Source organism: Chaetura pelagica, unplaced genomic scaffold (assembly GCF_000747805.2).
Source record: "Chaetura pelagica isolate M959 unplaced genomic scaffold, ChaPel_1.0 scaffold82, whole genome shotgun sequence".
In the NCBI taxonomy this organism is placed as follows: Eukaryota; Metazoa; Chordata; class Aves; order Apodiformes; family Apodidae; genus Chaetura; species Chaetura pelagica.
In genome coordinates this window covers 1,472,672-1,493,555 of record NW_009952990.1, presented here as the reverse complement: position 1 = coordinate 1,493,555, position 20,884 = coordinate 1,472,672, and the positions used below count along the sequence as shown (strand labels likewise).

At 38.3% G+C, this 20,884-nt stretch overlaps 1 protein-coding gene across 1 annotated transcript in view; it reads left to right on the top strand.

The window, feature by feature from the left end:
• Positions 1–20,365, top strand: part of SAMSN1 (SAM domain, SH3 domain and nuclear localization signals 1) — a 35,919-nt gene extending 15,554 nt beyond the window's left edge. Inside the window, exons 2-8 of the mRNA XM_009996487.1 lie at positions 2,488–2,559; positions 3,145–3,300; positions 5,123–5,240; positions 7,195–7,346; positions 9,632–9,838; positions 10,841–10,991; positions 19,974–20,365. Coding sequence (XP_009994789.1) covers positions 2,488–2,559; positions 3,145–3,300; positions 5,123–5,240; positions 7,195–7,346; positions 9,632–9,838; positions 10,841–10,991; positions 19,974–20,179 — 1,062 coding nt within the window. The 3' untranslated portion in view covers positions 20,180–20,365. The remainder of the gene's footprint in view (positions 1–2,487; positions 2,560–3,144; positions 3,301–5,122; positions 5,241–7,194; positions 7,347–9,631; positions 9,839–10,840; positions 10,992–19,973) is intronic.
• Positions 20,366–20,884: the final 519 nt, after the last annotated feature.

Sequence of the window (20,884 nt, the reverse complement as noted above, 5' to 3'; positions counted from 1 at the left end):
CCCCCCCCCAACCCTTTCAGTGAACAGTAAATGTCATTTTACTTGTCCAAAAATATTTTCAGATCTGGGTCAGGTACTTCAAATAACCTTTGGCTGGAAGTATTTTTCAGGTTAGATGTGCCCAGAAATGTAGGGGGGAAAAATGTTATTTCTTTTTCTCTAAAGCTGCAGTGGTTAGAACTTGTACCTAAAATGTGGGTACACTTCCCTCTTTCATCTTGCTGTGCTCAGGCCTCTCCCACCTCTATGTCCACATTACTTATTTTTAATTTTTAATTTTATTTTTAGGGTTGGAGCTGGTTAATAAATAAGTGGGGGAAAACAGGGAAATGAAACAGTAAGGAGCTTTTATTTTCATTTGTGTTCCAGGGAACGCTGATTCCCTTCTTCTCAAATGGAAACTTTATGACAAAGTATTTGCACATGGTTTCCCATAGATTTTCTTTGTCATATTTTTTCCCCCTGCAAACTCTTTTCACTTAAAAGTGACTGGGTGTAAGAGATAAAGGAGTTAGTATAGATAGTAAGTCTGTGATTTATGACCAGGGACAGATTAAGATGGAGTCCTTCCTGAATAGAAACACCCAGGGGAGGTACATGTGCTCCAAGTAGCTGGTATCATTTTGATGAACTCCTTCTTTGAGATCACTCTTGCAAAGCCTGAATGCCACCTCACCACTTTGTGTGGCATCAGGAGCTGACACTATTACTGATTAATCCAGCAGAGGACGAACTGCTGCCAGGAGATGAGAGGATGGAGACAGAGCAGTAAACAGCAGCTTGGTAACTGTGGGCAGGACAGGTATGGGGATGTTGCAGCACTCAGAAATTTCCTAGCAGCTGAAATTGTTATTTAGCTCTTGGCTCAAACAGGTCTCTGTTTTCCAGCTTTCCAGCTGACTGCACTCACAGAGCATTACTAACCCTGCCACCTGGGTTGGGAACTGGAGGATGGCTGCAGCAAGGGCGGTGTTCCCTGCAGCAGCCCGTGTTTGGGCAGTTCTACCCCTCTTCCCAATACCGAGAGATTTCTCCTTAACTTCTCTGGAAGCAGGTTCATGCCAGCATTAAGCACATCTGCAACGTGAAGGCAGGCAGTGGAACAAGCTCTCAAACCAGTCCTTTTCTCCCCCTCTTTTGTTGCCCCAAGGATGTTCTACCCACTTATCTCTGAGGTTCCTGGTGAAAAAAGTCTTACCTGGCAGAGAAGATTGGAAAGCTGTAATGGTAGAGCAGAGTCAGGAGCTCACAGGCCCTTCTGAGGTTTGTGGTGTTCCCAGACAAAGAGCAAGAGGATATAACTGGAGATGCCAGGGAAAGAAAACATGATGGGTGCTTTAGAAACCTGGTGGGGAGATAAAAAGATGCCTTGTGTGGCTTGGGGGAAAGAAAGCAATGGAGCCAGGGACTGATTTGGCTGAAATCACATGAGCAAGGTACCTTTACAGGTACCTAATACAGGATAAATACAGGAAAACCTGTAACCAGGTAGTCTGAAATCACATATATGTTTTATTCCATCCAGAAGGGATTTTGAATACTCAGGAATACACTGAGATTATATTGTCTGAAGTACAAATTCTGGCTGCTATTTGGGCCACACTTGCAGGGATCTGACTTGTCATCAATGCCAATTTTATGCTGTTTGCCACCATGGGCAGTGCAATGTCAGACAATTTTGGCTGTGCATGTCTGGCAGGTATTTCTACGTAACCTCTCTTGCAAAAATCTGCTTTGCCACTTCCCTCCTTATCATGTCAATTATCCACACATGGAAAAGGTGAAAATTAGAAGGAATTAAAAAGCCAATCAGTTTACAGTCTCTTAAGGCACAACTCAGGTGACGCAGCCTTTCTTATGTGCTGCAGCTCAGGGAAAAATTGTTTCTGTGTACATTTAAAAATCAGATTTTCAAATGGAAGAATTGGGAATCAAAACATGGGACCTGCCTAATTACTCTGTTACTCACACACCTCTGCCTTTTGGAAAAGAAGGAATATTAATAGTCCTTGGTGATCCTTGCTGATCCTGGTAGGTGAAGAACCATAAATAGTCTCCCCAGCTGTGAAAGTAAACTGTGTAAATTGCCACAGTCGACACCACCGTAACTGACTCTATAGCTCATATAATATTTACGGAAACATCTGTTTTTCTAAGCTCACAGCAATCTTACCTAGGAGTAACTCATAGATCTGTGTATAATTAATGTGAAACTGATGTAGAACTCAGTCATACCCATGATCTAGTTAGTATTTGGAGCACTTTTGGTATCATACTCATTTATTTGCTTCTGGCTGTACAGTCACAATTTTTTTATCCCTATAGTCACCTCTTGGTTTGTTTCTAGCTGAATGTTGCAGTTCATGGTTCACTGATCCAGGAGGAATTTATAACACAGACAAGTGACTTGACAGCTGTATTTAAGTCTTAATAACAGAACAAAATATCATCAATGAGTCAAGGTTTGTCTTCTTTTTTTTTCTACAGCGTACAAGCAGCTTTGGAAGCTTTGATCGTTTCAGGCATCACTCAATATCAAAGACAGATGATTCAGCTGAGGTCTGTATAACAGTTTTACTTTCTTCAGTTCACTTTCCCACAACAGTTATGCAAAAACATCAGGAAACTTTTGTGTAAATTTTATACTGGTGAAATCTTTGCTTGTGTACCCATTTCTGCCTGGTTGATTGAGCCCTTGCCAACATGAACAAGAGAATCACACCTAAACTTTGGTACTTGGACGGGAAGATTAGAAACTACTTTTCAAAAGAACAAAAGTACCCTTCAGGCTGATACATTCCCAGAGTAACCAGCATGTGTATGCAACCCAAAGGTGTGTCATTTTGTTTGCAATAAGATGCATAAATCCCCTCAATTCTTGTTTGCATTGAGGACAATAAATGATGGGAAACAACATTTTCTAGCATAAAATGTGTTTTCTTTCTGCCATTCCCACATGCGGTGGTATGCTGCAAACCTATTTAGGTACACAATTCTCCAGGAAAATGGCCATGAGTGAATTCTGTCATACTAACTATATTGCTGTCCTTAATACTTTTTTTTTTTTTTTTTTTAATTCCTATTCCACTACACTGAACTTCATTTTCATGGTGAGTTGTTCCTTACTGTTTTATTTTGAATCAGATATCTGAGTTGGAGACTATAAGTGACGTTGGAGAAGGAGTACCAACTAAAGCAGCAAATAATGGAGGAGGTTTGGGTAAGAAGATGAGAGCCATTTCCCTTACCATGAAGAAAAAGATGGGTAAAAAGTACATCAAGGCACTCTCTGAGGAGATGGTAAATACAGCTTAAGAATCTCGTGTTTGATGATAATACATGTGAAGTAAAAGTGTTATGTGAATTTTTCTTGTTCATGTTTCATCTGTCATCAGTTATGAAAATCCATAAAAACAATGATAAGACATACTGAACCAAATGGCTTTTAGTATGTTATGATGTACACACACATGCACATAAACAATGAAAGCATTACTCAGTTAGGGCCCAAGACAGTCACTGGAGTTCTACATCATTGAATTTTGTTTTGTCCTCAATGAGCATTTGTATAAGCGGCACAAAAAAAATCTCCTGATTCGCACAAGGGAGTATTAGATGAACCCCTTCAGCACTATGATACTCACCTGTACAAAGTGCTTCATTAGAAGAATTTATCTTTCCATACAATAAGTATTTCAAGTCCATTTTGTAGAGCTCAGCCAGCATCCTAGAGCATGACAACTCATATGCCTTATCTGCTTTTACCTTATCTAATCTTAGCCAACCTGTCTTTATTAAACATAAAACCCCACATTGCACACCCTGGTTTCTCAATATGCTGTGTCAGCAAGTTCCAAATTTAAAAAAAAAAAAAAAACATAAGGAAAAAGGACTTGTCATACTTAACCATCCAAAACAATGTGGCTAGTCTTCAACCTATCTGATACATGTGAATATCAAATAGGCAGGGAAAATAAATAAGAAACTTCACAAATAGAAAATAGTGTTCCACAAGATACCTTTAGATATTTTTGGAGGTCAAAGACAAGGATTTCTGTTTCATTAGTTTAGTTTGGGGTTTTTTAATTTTTTATTATTTTTTTTTGCTAAAATGTGAGAGTTTGCAATCCATGTATTTTATATTATAAGAAAGAAAAATCAAGAATGTCAGCATTTACCTTCTGCACATTTACAACAACAATTCACATGACAGAAATTCGATAAATTATCTGGGTGGACACACATGTAGCATAATCTTCATTCTTGTAGGAGATGATGACAGTCAATACCTGCCCAATGATTAGTCTATGGGTTATGCTGCCGACTGGTGTAGCAAGCAGTGTCCTTGTTCAAAACCAATATAGTCTTCTATTTCAATGCTTTGACTTATACATACCTGTGTGGGTCTCTACTTTGTACATGCAGCATCATCTTTGCTTGAACTCATCAGCCAACAGTTGGATAATTAATATTTCCCCAAACATAACTTAAAATCCTAAGTATTGCAGAATGTTTTAGTTGCATCAGAGTATCATGCACAGTGGCAACATGAAGAAATCTGCTGAAGAAATTCCTTCCTTTGAAAGTTCATCAGTATTTCACTTACTCCCCAGCTTACCTGTGACTGAAGTACGGATCTTAGAGTTTTGAACAGACTGTGATTCCTGAGGTGTGATTTAATGTTAAAAACTCAAAGGTCCCATTTCATACACCATCAGATTTTGTAAAGTGCTTTGTAAAGTGTTTTTTTGTAAAGTTTTTTTGTAAAGTTTTTTTTGTAAAGTTAATTCTGAAATGCACTGGACTTTGAGGCCAATGTGTGGGTTGTGGTATATTGCAGTCTTCTGAGTTGAAGAATAAGTTTAGCTACTTAAGCAGGAGTGGAGTGAAATAAATGGGGCAGAGAGGAGACAGAGGATTTCTCCAAGATTACAAGGTGCTAGGGGTGGTGCTGGACATCCTTAGTACCAGGCGTCAACTTGTAAAATGCTATCTCTCATAGAGTTGTTCTTAATAAAGTGTAATAATAAGTTAATCTCCCATGAGGATTTAAAAGAAAAAAACCCAAATGTTTGTCTAAAATACATTTCTTGGTGGGTAACATCTAATTTTTGCATTAAAGAATGAAGAAGGAAAAGATGACAGTGATCCTGGTGGAATACACACTGAGAAGGTCTCCCTAAAAGCCAGTGACTCTATGGAAAGTCTTTATAGCCTGAACAGTGGCCAGAGCTCATCTAGTAAGTACAAGATATCTACATCTCTTATTTAGTCACTGTATCAATATTGTTATTGTTTAAGTCTGAGGTATCAGAGCTGGTGATCAAAAATGTGATAGTAGAGAGCTCTTCAGTCTGGCAGACAAAACTGTAATTTGACTAACTGGGTGGCAGCTAGGGTTGAAGTACCTCTCTCCAGAAATAAGCTGAGTATTTTTAAGAGTGGAAATGTTAACTGAAGTAAAAGAAATAACACAGATTATGGGGAAAGTTGTTGGTATAGATGCCATAAATGTTTTTGGTGTTATCACTGCTACAGTGCTGGCACTCATTGGGTTCACAGAATCATAGAATGGCTAGGTTTGGAAGGGATCTTTAAGAAAATCTAGTTCCAACCCCCCTACGTGGGCAAGGACACCCCTCACTAGATCAGGTTGCTCAGAGCCCCATCCAACCTGGCCTTGAATATTTTCAGGGATGGGGTTTTCACAGCTTTCCTGGACAACCTGTTCCTGTGTGTCACCACCTTCACACTAAAGAATTTCCTCCTAATGTCTAGCCTAAATCTCCCTCCCCTCTTCCAGTTTTGATCCATTGCCTCTTTTCTTCTCACTACTAGCCCTTGAAAAACTTCTCTCCTCAGATTTCCTGTAGGCCCCTTCAGGTACAAGAAGGCTGCTGTGAGGTCCCTCTAGAGCCTTCTCTTCTCCCGGCTGAACAGCCCCAACTGTCTGTCTGTCTTTGTGGGAGAGATGCTCCAGCTCTTGGATCATCTTTGTGGCCCTCTTCTGAACTTTCCCCAACAGCTCCATGTCCTTCTAATGTTGAGGGCTCCAGAATTGGACACAGTACTCTAGGTGGGGTCTCACAAGAGCTGAGTAAAGGGGGAGAATCACCTCCTTTGACCTGCTGGCTACAACCTTGGTTGCAATCACTGGCTGCAGCCACACAAGCATCCTCCCTGTGGCCAGTGGCAGTGAGTTCATCCCTTGCCCTGTGAGGCAGGCAAAGTGAGAGGTCTCTCTGAGGTGATGGGTGATGGGGACCTGACCTGGCAGTTTCAGGTCATGATGCAAAGAGACAGTCTGCTTCTCTGCAAACCCACTCAAAACCCATCACCAACAGGGTAGTGTCAGTTGGAGGGCAGATGAATCCCTGGAGACATTCAGGCAGGCCCCAGCTTTCCACGATGACATTTGCTGTGCCATCACTGCAGGCACCACGTGGGCCCTAAGTGGGGACTTGAGCTGCAGTCCAGACCATTGGCACTTAGTAGTTAATCTGGCCCTGAGACGGAGCTATGCATTTAAGCACTCACCTCAAACAAAACCATTTTTATGATAATTTTCTATGATGTGATTTGTGAAAATTGTATATGAGAGTTTACTTCCAACACACTGCTGCTCTTATCTAAAAACATATTTGGATGGGATATTGCAGAGCTTGCTCAAATTTGCTTGAATTACTCTGCTGATATTTTATTGCTCAACTTGGATAAAATGACAGGCAGAAATGTTGATAAGATTAAAATTTCCCTCTGCAATGCAGGTTCCTTTGATGTTTCAGCTAGCTCTGTAATGAAATAAAATAACTTCTACTGTACTTGTTTTCATTTCTCTGAATAAACAGGGGAAGTTCAGCAGAATTAATTCCCTAAATTGCACTTTTAGTGTACATTTTATTAATCTGCAGCGGTGATATTTCAAAAAGTCTGTAAGTAAAATGTGTAGTGCAGTACTATCATCACCAGAAAAAAGATTATTGTAGGGAAGATGCTAATGAAAGATCTCCTGCCTGTTTTCTTCCATCTCTTCTAGTATGCTTTTTATTGAATGTATTTTTCCTGGAGTGTGCTAAAACCACACAGAGCACACTCTGTGTCTAGTTCTGTGCTTTTGAACACTTTCCTCTCCACTGCTGTGCAGAATTGCATGTCTGGGCAATTGGTGCAGGAGATCTCTCAACTCTCTTTAAGGTGGGGTGACCAGCTGCTCAGACGGAACGAGCAACAGGGACAGTCTTCGATTTGATGACGAAGTCCCTTACAGTGGGCCTTTCTGTGGACGAGCCAAAGTTCACACTGACTTCACACCAAGTCCTTATGATACCGACTCTCTGAAAATCAAGGTAAGACAACCACCAGGATTTCCACTTTTCCAGTAAGAATGACTGACAGTCATTGCTTACATGTGAAGAATATGTTTATCAATTTTAACTGTTAAGTACATGTAACACTCTGCAAGCACAACCAGTCTGGTTTTGCAGTGCTTCTATTATGACTTGGTTCAGACAATACTGTAAAGCCAACCACTGCTAAAGGCTTTTTAAGACATAAACCCCAGGTAGATACCTCATTGTGGTATCTACCTGGACACCACATCTTTCCTCAGACTAAAATGTGTATTGTTTCCCACATGCTAGGTAGGTCTGGGCTTAGAAAAACTTGAGCCTCTGGATGTGAAGTTATCTCCCCAGCTTTTCCAGTCACAACTAGGATATACCAAAAGCTCAGTGGTACCCATTGTCTTTAATGAAAGTTTGTCTTTTCATTAAGCTTTTCTTTAAATACAACTTTGAACCATGAATTTGCTCTGGCCCTGACAACATGGCAGGGGTGTCCAGGCTGTGTGAGTGAAAAAAGGAGCTCCAGACCCGGGCCCAGTTGAACATTACTAAAAAAATATCTTCTTCCATGCACAGATATATTCAATGTCTTCATCCTTCAGATGACTCCTGACCATAATATTGACTTCTTTCTTTTCCCTCCTCGTAAACTCCTTCACACCGAGGTTATATTCATGCTTCAGCATCTTTTCTTCACAATCTCTTCTTTTTGTCAAAGTCCTTATTTGTATCTCATTGCAGTCTCCCTCTCCTCCTCTCTGGCCCACATCACAGCCTTGCTCTGCCAGTCTTCACCACTTGCCCTCCACTCCCTCCACACCTAGTGTATTTCTTTCAAACAGTTCAGCTGGTTGCAAAATGGCAAATACCTGCTGGCTCACATAGGTTCCTTTTGTTAGTCACTAGGGTGTATTGTAGAATTATAAACTAATATGTCAGGTTGAAATCCTCTACTTTTATCTTACAAAATTTCCGGACCCTGAATGTGAATCAAAGTGTGTCTGCAGCTTGGCTTAGAGCCACTGCCTAATCCTGATCTGCATCCATGTCTGAAGTTCCTGAGCCTCCATGAGTGTGCTGAATAATGTGAGTGCTTGCAGAGTTTTAAACAAACATTAGTTTCCATTTCCAACCTGCTCATACCTCTGAGCTCCATATTCTAACAAAACCAGGTTACTGGAGCACAGTCAGTTTCATACTTGAGTTTGTACCAAAACTGCAGTTTACTTGCAAACCACTTTATTTGCAATTTCTTGACCAGACCAGAAAAGATTCAAAAGTCTTGGAATGGTTAGCAGATATTTAAACAAAGTTTCATTTTTAAAAGAATGCCAAATGAAGTCTGTATATGTGGATTTGTTGGATAGCTCCTTAAAGTCTTCTAACATGTTTATAAGTTAGGTGGTGCCTGCCTGGAAGAGAGGACTGAATTCTGAGGTCATGGAAGCAAATAGTGTAGGGGGTATGACTTACAAGGGAGCTTTTTTACTACACAAATTACTCAGAGTGACTGTTTTGTGGAGCTGAGACCTTGGTTCCCATAGCGTGGCTGTGAGCACCTTTACCAAAAAGCCTCTTGAAGTAACTGTGTTGTCACTCATTTTGCACTCACAGTTGAGAGTGAATGCACAAGTGTGGAGTGCTGAAGCCTTCAGACCTTGTCTGCTAAGGCACCTTCCACTGTTTTATCAGTTGATTGTATTAATGGGAGGAACAATTTTCAGCCCTTTGGGAAGGACAGATAGAAAGATATTAGGGGAGTTAGAGTGTTCTTTATTGCCCTTGAAAAATGCAGCCAGTGTTTTTTACTGCAAAATGGGTAAGAGTCCACCTTTCACATAGGTCAGCTATCAGTTTTTGAAGACCCTTGAGATGCTGGATAATAAGATTACTGTGTAAATGGTTTGGCACGTAACTGGAATGTAACCTCACAGTGTTCCCTTGTTTTTTGCTAAAGTTATGCTCACTATCCATGGCAAAAGTTGGTTGCTGATGCAACCCTATCCCTTTTCAGGGGCCAATTGGATCGCAAAGATAGTGAGAGGGACTGCTTATGCTTACCTTTCCTTCACAAAGGTTTGGAGATAAGGACTAACTCAATTTTCTGTAATTATTTTGCTGGAATTTTGTAAAAGCAAAGGAGCTAAATCTAGATAATTTTAAAAAGTTACTACACACTGACTAGTTAAGATTCTGTGCTGTCTGTGCTAGTTAGGGTCCATAGAGGAAAAGCTACATATAGCAAACCAGATGTGTAAGCAGTGGCGTACTTATTTTTATTCTTCTAGAGAGGAGACATTATAGATATCATCTGTAAAACCCCCATGGGGATATGGACAGGCATGTTGAACAACAAAGTAGGAAACTTCAAGTTCATATATGTGGATATTATCTTGGAAGATGAAGCTGCACCCAGAAAGATAAAGCCGCACAGAGGAAGCAAAAGGACCAAGCCTAAAACGTTGCAAGAGCTCCTGGATTGTGTCCACCTGCAGGTCAGCCAAAGCTTTTCCTGGCTCTATTTGAAATCTTTAATTTGAAACTTTTCATTTCTGTGCACTCAGATTTGGATGCAGTTTACAGGCAGTAGAAAGGCAGGTTTCAGTGGTTTTCATGTCAGCAAAAGCAAAGCAGCTTCATGTCTGTCTTTTATCTGATGTGAGTGGCTTATAGAACTGCACATTACCACATCATTTGGTCAGGCTAAGAGACCACACGAAGAGGCACAGTGGCTACTTGTAAAGTCACTGTAGCCTGACTGAGTTGTGTGCCTAAGCGTAAGAGGTGTGTGACCATGGACACCTCAGGGACAGGACTGCAGCCTGACTCCAGTGTTAACACTGAAAATTTGGATTGCTAATTTCTCACCATCTTTAGGCAGCAATAGTCTTTTTGCACTATGCTCATATTGTGCCTCTCTCCCTCTCTGCAACCCTAGATCTCAACTGAGTGTTGAAGTGTAATTAGGTCACAATTTGCAGCTAAATTTTAATAACAGTTACAGCTTTGGTGCTGATGTGAACACTCCTTTCCCTAGTTTTATATCGCAGTGAGACACAGCTCAAGGGGAAACGTGTGATCCTTCAGCTTCTCACTCTCCCGTATACCAGTGCTCCTTCCATACAAAGGCAGAGCACACCCTACCTCAGAGGCCCTCCTGGACCCAGCATGGGAGGCACTCATGGAGCAACCCACAAAAATTCAGGTGCTCAGCAGATTAAATAATTTTGGGGAGAGCTCTGTGCTGGTCAAATTTGCTGCTGGACACAAGACAACTCAGGCACAGATATTGGAATGACCAGGAGGACCCCCAGGCATCTCTGCCTCTGTCCTCTCTTGCTCTCCAACTCTGGTTTTATGCCAAAGATGAATCAATCAAACTGGAGAATGGAGCCCATTTCAACCTGACAAAAAAATGTAAAAAAGAAGTTGTGTCTATTCCTCTATTAAACACAGTGCTTGTTTACATGAGAGGATTTGCGTGGTTCTTTTTGTAGGAATATGCCTCAACCCTCTTGCTAAATGGCTACGAAACTCTGGAGGACTTAAAGGATCTACGGGAGAGCCACTTGATTGAATTAAATATTTCAAACCCAGAAGACAGGGCAAGATTGTTATCAGCAATTGAAAATCTACAGGACTGTGACAGTAAGTGTTTTGGCTTTGTTAAGTCACATGCAACTCTTAACCGAAGAAACACATTTAAAGAAATAGTGATTCTCACACTGATCTGTTAAATGATCTTTCCTTTAAATATGAAACATGGAGTCAGGTGGTTTTCCTGTTTTTTCAGATAGGAAACTGTACTTCTCTTCTAGATATGTATGTGATTACTATACTAGTAACACATGAATGACTTTAAATGTCTTATTTATAGATCCTACACTAGAGATTGGTAGCAACTATTGCTGAAGAACAACACTATTTATTGTTTGGGACTCAACCCTCAGAGACATTAAGTGACTTACCAAAAGTCACAAGATCTGTGCAAGAGCATAAAATAAAACCTCCCATATTCTGCACTATCTTTACCAAAACAGACCTTATTTCAAATAGCTACAGTAAAGAATTTTCTTTATTTTTTTTTAAACAGGATTCTGCGAAAGAACACAGGTTTTCATTCCCTCACTTCATCCCACACTTAAATCCTTACTAAATCAGTTGCTTTTGTAGGAAGGTTTTGTAAAAAAAAAAAAAAAAGATACATTAATAGCTAGTTTGCATTCTTTTCTCAAAATGAATCTGACTCAAGTTCACAATCAGTATCCGAAAGCTGATCATATGGTCTGTGTTTATGATCACCACTGTGTTTTTCTTTACTTGTTCCATTCAGTAGGAGTGAAAAAGCTAGGTTACAGAACAGAAAATACTGTTCTCATGGTATTTTAATAGTATTTCAATGGTATTTCTAGCCTGACTTCTAATTTTGAATAATTTATGTCAAATGCCTAGAAACTACAGCTAAGCATCTATTTAATTAGACACTCAGACAAAACAGGCTGATTTCCTCTTCATTAATATTTGTGCATACTCACCCCTACGATGAGCAGTCATTTCCTCAAACGTGCACTAGCAATTGAGAAGCATCTAAAAGAAAGAAAAGGAGACCTGGAAAAACAATGTCTTCTTGGGATATTTTGCTATCAGTTCTTGCCAGGTGTCCACTTTTTATCTCCTCTCTAGGCAGGCATCTTTCTGATTCTCAGTCCAGTGCATGTACATATGTATGTACATACTTGCATGAACATATATACCCTATGTTCTTCAATACATAAAACTCTGGGTTTCTAGGCATGTCTTTGGCTACCTCATACATTCAACTTTCCCTGCAGATGTTCTTTAATCTCCCTCTTCATGTTTTTTCTGACCTTGTTTTTTACTGTATATTCGGGGTTTTTTGGGACTCAATGTGTTATGCAGTCATTCCTGTTGTTTGTCAGCTTCCAGGGAAAGGTTCTTGCAAACATGTTGGAGGTGCATTACTTTGCCTACCAGGTTCAGTAGTTCTTTCTGGTCTATAGCTTTGTGAGATGACAGGCTAGAAAGGGACTCTTCAAGGGTTATCTATGTAGAAGTAGTGACTGAAAGAATGAATCCAGGGGGGAAAAAAAGGTTACATTTTGCAAGAATTGCATTGCGGGCATCTGGCTGGAAATAATCTGAAAATACATTCCTTTCTCTAGTTTGCCCTTAAACTGAGCATACATGTATTTACATTCCATGTGTAACAACAAGTATAGCAAGCAGCATTAGGCACCTAACCTTTTTAGAAGATGACACCAAGTTTTTCTTCTACTGAAGGTGTTGTAACACTTAATATTCTACATATATCTTTGCAAGAACTAAATCTAACAAGGTCCTTACATGTCTGTTACACTGTAAAGTAATAAATTTACCTTAATTATAAAAATAAGGTTCTTCCTAATTGTTGACATGGGATTAAGTCACTTTTCCAGACAAAACAGTGTCCCCAGTGTTACCTGTATGGTAGTCAAATAGTTCAAACTCTTGTAATGGTTCTGGAAATAATAAAGTTAAACCTTATGAAGTGGCTTATACTCCAAAATCAGTAATGACACTGTATTCCTAGATCAAGAGATGAAATTAATATTTGCTTCACATCCACTTTAGATAGGTATAGCCAATTTAGTGTTCAAATTCAATAAAGTAATATTTGCAGAATTTAAGAATACTCGCAGCGACCAGAACTAAGACATCTTTATATACCATGCCAGCTATAAGCATTCACTTAAGTCCAGTTGAGTTTCATAAGACACATATCTATTTTAAGGTAATCCATGCATAAATACTTTCCTGGTTTGGGATACTGCCTTGAATCAGGACTGAATCAAATCCTTGCCTTGTTTGGTTGCCAAAGGTTCATAGTATTTATCTTATGACTGGTAGGGACAGAACAGAATTTAACAACCCGCTCTAAAAAGGAAGATACTAAAGACATAATTGATAGAAGCTATCTGTTAAATTGTTATAAAGAAAGATAGGGAGTCAAGATGATTTTGGGGATAAGCTCAGCATGTGTCTTGACTTCTCCCAAATCATCTGACCCCTTTGTCCTTCTGTCAATCTGATTAGAAAACTAGGTTGAAAGAGGTGGGTGCTACTGTGAAAGTAAATTCTGCATCTGAGCTGAACTTTCCTAGGTCAATATTTTTTTTTCCTAAATGGGCATGACTCAGTCCAACATAAATGATTTTTTAATTAAAATTGACTTCCTGCATTGTTTAGAAGTGAGCAGAATAATCACTCACAGTTACAAGATAATCTGTTTACTGGCCAAGAATATAAATTCAGCACTTTTCCAGATAAAGGTTCACTCTTTTTACAAGCTTTTTGAGAAACTATACTAAGCTCATAGACCATATTTACTGTTTGAAGCCCATCTTTTTCATTGAGCTTGAAAGACTTCCATGGCTTTGCATTACATTCATGCTTCCATGAAGCATGTGTTTGATTAATGGATGGAGTCTCAGATACGGTCCAGAATTGAAATGCTAGGATTTCTGAGTTTTGTGGCTCTGCTGTTATTCGGAATAGCCAGGCATGCTGGAACATAGCCTCATTTTGCTAAGTTCTACTATAAATGTAGTAGAACAAGATTTAATATTTCTTTAATGTGATATCTGATATTGTGATGTGTCCAAAAGTTTTTACAAGGCTTTTAATTTCTTTTTCTTTCCTTAGCTTTTTCTTGACATTTATTATATATTATACTAAATTTCTTCATGCTACGTACTTATGACAATATAATTCATATTTCAGAATAAACAGTTACTGAGTTTTCAAAGCAAAAGGCCTGCAGTAATGCTTAACAGATTATATGCTTCTTAAAACTGCAAAATGCAGGATTTCTGGTAGCAAGTACTTTTTTTATCTTGCATTTGGTTTAGACCTCAATTAACATGAAAGAAAAAACTTTGCCCATCTTATACCAGGAATGAAAAAGTAAGTTTAATTTAGCAAATGCTACCACATAGTGTTTTTCAAGCAGATTTTTCTTCCTGGTATTTCATGATCTTCTTTCTACCTTTCCTGGGAGACCAGGCCCAAATTCACTATCCTTGAGTACCTCACATAGCAAGGCTATCCTAGAACTGCAAGGTCTTTTGTAAGCTTCTCATGACCTTCCCAGATCTCTTTTTAGATTTTCTATAAGTTGATCAGACCTATATATTTGGGACAAAATGATTGGTTTCCATGAATCCAAGGCTGGGGAGGAAAAAAAAAAAAGCTTTTTTCAATAAAGTATTTCTTAATAGCTTTCCATTCTTCTCCCAGATGGCTTCTAGACAGGAGATGGATGTCTGTGCTTTTGTAGGATGCTATTTTTAAAGTGAAGGAGTTGCTAGATGGTTAATGAATAAAGTAATGAAAGAATTTTGGAACTTTTTTCTTGACTGCTTCCCAGGACATATATTTTTCTGTGTGCAAAGTAGCCTTGATTCTCTTCTCACTTAGATTATCTAAGCTAAGAGGTTCATTCCTGAACTCTAGTGGGCTGCAGTAGTCTCAAGTTCTTCTGAGCTACAGAAGAATTAAACTTAATTTGATATATGAATACAGTTAATTTTCTTAAAATAATAATTTTTTTTTAAAGTGCATATGCGCAATCTGGAGGATAATATTTTACATTTACCTCTCCAAATCACTTCCTTAGCTTACTTTTCATATTTCACTGATAGATCATATTCTAAATCCTTCTGCTGGTACCAGATAAGGTTTGATCCTCTATTTATTGTACTTGAACAGCAAGATAAGTAGATAGTTGGGGACATGACTTTCAGTTCTCAGTTGCATTCCTTACATGAGAAGCTAGCATCAAGAGTACCATTTTATACTGAGTAGTTCCCTTCTGTACGTGGAATTACACAATGTCATGTCAAGGTCAAATAGTGCTCAAAGACAATCACCCTTTCTGTATCGTGGTACAACTCACTGACCTTGACATAATATTTCCAGATAACTCAAGGAAGCTCATGCTTGCATGAGTATCAGTATTTTTCACCTTTGTTTTAGGCAAATCTGTTTGCTTCCAGATTTTGGAGAAAAAAAAATCTTCTCATTTCTGTTTTCACCATAGACTCTCCCAACATTTCAGCGTCCCACCCAGAAAAGCTATGCCACTTACCTCATTGAGTGCAATTTTTTAAGTTGTATGTCTGTAAATATCACAAAAAAGTTTACTCTTTTGCATCCCCATAGTATTCCATGTGTGTACAGAACCCATTCAGGTCTCTGCTTTTTATAAGAAGTATCACTGTTTACTGCTTCAAATTATCCTTTCTGAATTTGATGCTTTGTGAGTTTTCATTTTTACTTTACACTTAGGTGGTCTAACTAGTTCAGGCACAACAAGTTGTTACAAGGTCTTCATGCATTCACAGGGGATCTAACATCAGCCTTGAAGACACACTTTGTTCTATTTAGCTATTGTCTGGTGCTGCTCAGTAATGTCGCTGCTGCACCTTCCAGGAAGGCACCAAAGTTACTCAATGTAAAGCATCATGCTCCTAGCCCAGTTCTCCTTTTGGCAAAACTCATGAAGGCACACTCTCAGACTCATGAAGTCTGGCTTGCTGCTGAGTGACTTCTTTTTTTCCCCAAGACAAAATCCAAGCCTCCAGCCACTCACCTGCTATAAACTGACATAACTGCACTGGCGTCAGTGTGACTTCTCAACATTTTTGAGCTGAATTGCCTTAAACATAAGCTTAAAGCCCTTTCCTAATCAGGACTTTAAACTTATTTAAAAAGGGAAAAAAGCTAGTGAAGGAAAAAAGAGATCTGTCCCTTCATGTCATGCATATCTGTGTCATTGAATAACAAATATTGATTTCAAAGATGTGAATAGGGAGAAAGATAAGTATGCGTCACACATCTACTACCAAGGCTAAAAGCATCACACATTTTTCAGAAGTCTGAATATAATCCTACTGTCTAAAGTAGTATTAGAATACATGTGTCAAAATTAAATATATCTTGTACTCTTCTGGCCATGTCATAGACAACAGCAGCTGAAAGCTATTTATCTTATATAAAACTACTTTACTGTAGAAAAATGAGAGGACTTCCATTTATTGGTAAGATAGTTATTTCTGATGATTCTGCAACATTTAATGACAGTTTAATTTTATCAATTCCTGTTTCTTATGCATTGCATCTCTCTTCTGTTGTCCAAAAGATTAAGACAGCAAAGTTACCTTCACTAATGTGAAACTTGAACATGTATGTATTAGAGGAAGGAATCAAGTTGAACTGAATGTAAGAGTCAAAAGTTAAAAGAAAAAGAAATAAATTTAAAAAGTCATTGTTTCTGTTCTCACGAAGCAATATCTAAGGTTGTATGCTACACATATTTATAATATTCAACATCCTGTTCAAGTGGTTTGGTAGTTACAGCATAATATTTAAAGTTACGTTAAAGAGAGGGGAAAAAATGAACCAGTTATCTTCCAGTCTTTTCTTCTTAAATGAGAGTGGTGTTCTTAAACTTTTCCTATTTAGAATGAAAAATCTACTGTCTCAAACACCTGAAGATTTTTTTTTCTAGTGTAAAAAAATATTCTATTGTAAAAAGCCTAGGAAGTTCTACAAATTTTACATTTCTGTATGTTTTCTAAATAGAAATTTCTTGTTATCTTAACAGACCTAAATTCAGATTTAAAAAAAAAATTCTCAGTTCTAGGCTTGTCTGTCTTTTTCCCTGAAGCACACAAGGGAAAGACATTGCTACAGAAGAATTCAGGATCTGTTTTTCATATAGGAACTAATCAGATTATCACAACTAGTTACAGGGCAGTAATACACTGACTGAAACTACATTTTCTTTTTAATCCACTGGTTACTTAGTCTTCTTTCCATTGTAAAACAAACAATGTGAGCAGAGGTTCCTCTTTGAGCTTGAAAATGTAAACAGGATTAATACTTTTTAGGTCACTGTTTGCCAGGGCAGCAGATGATGCTAGAGAAGCTGATAAAAGCACCAGCAAGCAGCATTAGGCTGATGAGGGGATTAAAGGGGAGGGCACACGGGAGCCCTGTCTGCAGCCCCGTGGAAGGACTTCACCCAGGACTTCACCAGCCACCAGCTGAGCTCTGTCAGCCCATGGCGACCAAGACCTGGGTTGTCTTCGTGCTGGTGGGATGGGTGCAAGGGGATAATGGCACAATTTAGACAAGGCTTTACTGGGGCATCTGCTGTTATTTGTGCTAAACTACATCTGTTGCTACTAATAGCAGCAGAAATACCTTCAATGGTGTAATGCCTTTTGTAATTCCTTCCTGACTTAAATCAGAAATCAATTGGACCCTACGTGATCCAATATTTTCCCTGCAAAGAGAGATAACATTTGACATGACAAACTGTGTTCTGAAGAGTGAGACAGAGATCAGTCACTGATATCAATTAAATCTGCTGAAAAGTGTATGCTTTCACACAAGTGCAATTAACCATTAATGTATTTGGGAGCAAGGTGGAACCCCTATTCCTTGGAAGTATGCAGTCTTTTTGGGTTGTTGTTTTGTTTGTTATTGTGTTGTGGGGTTTTTTTAATACAATAGGTTATGCCTATATCATCAGTTTTAATGCAAAAATTACTAAGTTGAGACTTCAGATTCTTTTCTTCAAAAATCAGATTATTTTATTATCTTAATTAGGCAATTAAAAATTATAACTTATTAAACAGAACTGATAAATCAAAACAAATCTACAAGACTTCCAGCAAGACCTAAAAATGTTTCTCAGTATACCAAAATGCTTTGTGAAATAAGTTCATTGAAATCTCACACAAGGAAGAAAGGTACTAACTTTCCTGCTGTTACATTTCAATATTTTCAGAGTGGAACATTTCCACTATTTGTTTCAAATTTATTTTTTATTATACAATACAACAGAAGATTTCAAAATAAAAATAAATCTAAATTTAAAATCTTTCCCATCTTACCAAATTTTATAATTTCCAACAATTGAAACAAATGTCAGTATGAATTTTCTCATAGAAATTTTCTAATTCTGGGAGCTAAACTAGATTTATATTTTGACAAAGAATAAAATATTTCATGCATTAGGACTTCCATTCTGCCTAGACTTGAATTGAGATAGCTTATATCTCACTAAATATTCAAAACTAACTATTTAACCATGAATTAACAAGTCAAGTGAAATAAGGGAACTTCCTTTGCCAAAGCAAAAATGTACCATTTTTCTGAAGGGCTAAAATCTGGTGTAAACCCTTCTGTTTCCATTGAGACTTGTTCCTTATACTTTGTTTGGAAAGCAAGCCACAGTCTGAAGTAAAAATAGAGTTACAGGAGGGCAATAACAAAACAAAGCAAACAAAAAAAGTAAGAAAGGGAAAAATATTGTATCTTATAGCTTGTTTTCTCAAGAAATTGACTGTGAGTAGACATCATGTATTTCTTAGCCAGAAAATAAAAATACAAAGTTTAACCACAAGATGTATTAGATTAATGATATACAGGTATATCCTGTCTGCAAGGCACAGGCTTGTTGAGCTTTTTTGAATGGTCTGTTGATACTCTTGCCGAGTTGCAGATTTCTGAGTTTAAACAGATTAGTCATACAGCGGCTGAAGAAGGCCAAATTCTTTGCAAGATAATTTGCTTCTACTTAATTTTGAAACAGTGTTCAAATACCATACAGCATGAGTTAAACGTCTTAGATTTCTCTGAGGTGTGTGTTTTGGAAAATAAGCTTTTGGATATCAAGCTAAGCTTAGGAAGTTTCCATCAGCCACCCACTCCCACTGAGTAGTCCAGTACTTCAGAAAACAAGATTACTGCCTCTTTATGCTGTGCACTTCTGAAGATGAGCATGTTACACAGAACCATAGAATGGTTTCATTTGAAAAGGTTTCAGTTAAAGATCATCTAGTTCCAATCCCCCTGCATGGGCAGGGACACCTTCCACTAGACCAGGTTGCTCAAATCCCCATCCAACCTGATCTTGAACACTTCCAGGGATAGGTCATCTGCAGCCTCACCAGCTGCAGGGTTCTGCAGAGACACCTGTTCTGGTGTCTCACCATCCTCACACCAAATAATTTCTTCCTGAAGATTTCTTCTGTCTCACTACACACTGCTTAGAGTAGGTAACACAGTGGGGGATATATTCAAAAGACACAACATCTATAATGCCATGTGTTAGAAACAAGACGCAGTAGGATACGTGATTATTTGCATGAACAGGCTCTGCAATATGTGAATGTTGGAGGGGAAAAGCTGCCATCTCTACTGGGGGCATGGTGACCACACAAGTAGACTGTTGTGCCTGTGGACAGCCTAAAGGACTGCAGCCTAAAGGATGACAGCAAAGTCTCTGGTATTCATCTTTGAGCGACATACTGCAGGATCAAAGCCAAGCTCAACATCAACTTATATGTGTTTATAGTCTTGTCATCAAATGTTTAGTTCTTTAATGCTGAGGCTTCTTTTTCTGGCCAACAGAAGATATTGATCTAATCATATGTATATTACCAGCTCTGTTTCTACAGTTCTTTGAGATCAACCATGTTGCTATCTGATTTTTTTTTTTTTTTTTTTTTCCCCAGGATACTTATTTTTACAATTTGTTTCCTTTCTTGTTCTTTCTAGGTGAACAACAGGAGAAAAATGAGGTTTGTCAGGAGATGCAGAACTTAAGCCCTCATCATGGCTTTGACAAATCACAGTTAAATGACTGCCCAAGAGATTCTGGCTGTTACATCTCATCAGAAAATTCAGATAATGGTAAAGAAGAAGTAGACTCAGAAACCCTGTCTAACATGGTGCAATCAATAATGATCACTGAGTCAGCCTGATTCAGCACTGCTGATTTTATGCAGGTTTTCAGAAAAGACAATCAGATTTGCCAGTGTGATGGCTCAGAAGCAGAACACAGAATGTTCTCAGCACCAAAAATCTACTTCTGTCTGATGTGTGATGCTCTAGACTGTTCAATATGTGGACACTTGATAACTAAATGTTAGGTGATAATGTTAATATCTCATGCTTTTCTTTTCAATGAATCCACAGACTTTTCACTGAAAAAATTTATACATGTGTATTTATAAATATTTGTAAAGCAAATGTATTTACTATTGTAATAGAGAGTTTAGATAGTGGTACATAATCTAGATGTGTTCATTTCTGAAACTGTCTAAAATGTAAATATTGTACATATTTATTTTAAAAATCTATGGATTAATTACACTGTCTGTATTCTCAGGTGTGTTTTGCTGATATTTGTACAGAACGTATTCGCATTGATCTGGCATCAGAAAAAAAAGTGGATACATTCACAACCTACTTTGAAAAGTACCAAGCTAATGCGCATTAATATTAAAGCTGTTTCATGCCATTCTGCTCCAAAACAGGCGCTAAAGTAGACTGTCATTTTCTACAGTTTATCCTAGAGGTACAAAAGAACTGCAGTGGGAATCTGATCATGCTTTCTCTGTTCATTATCTTTTAGAGAACATAGCCACCTGAACGGCTTACGCGCTGGCAATTTCTGTATTGTTATT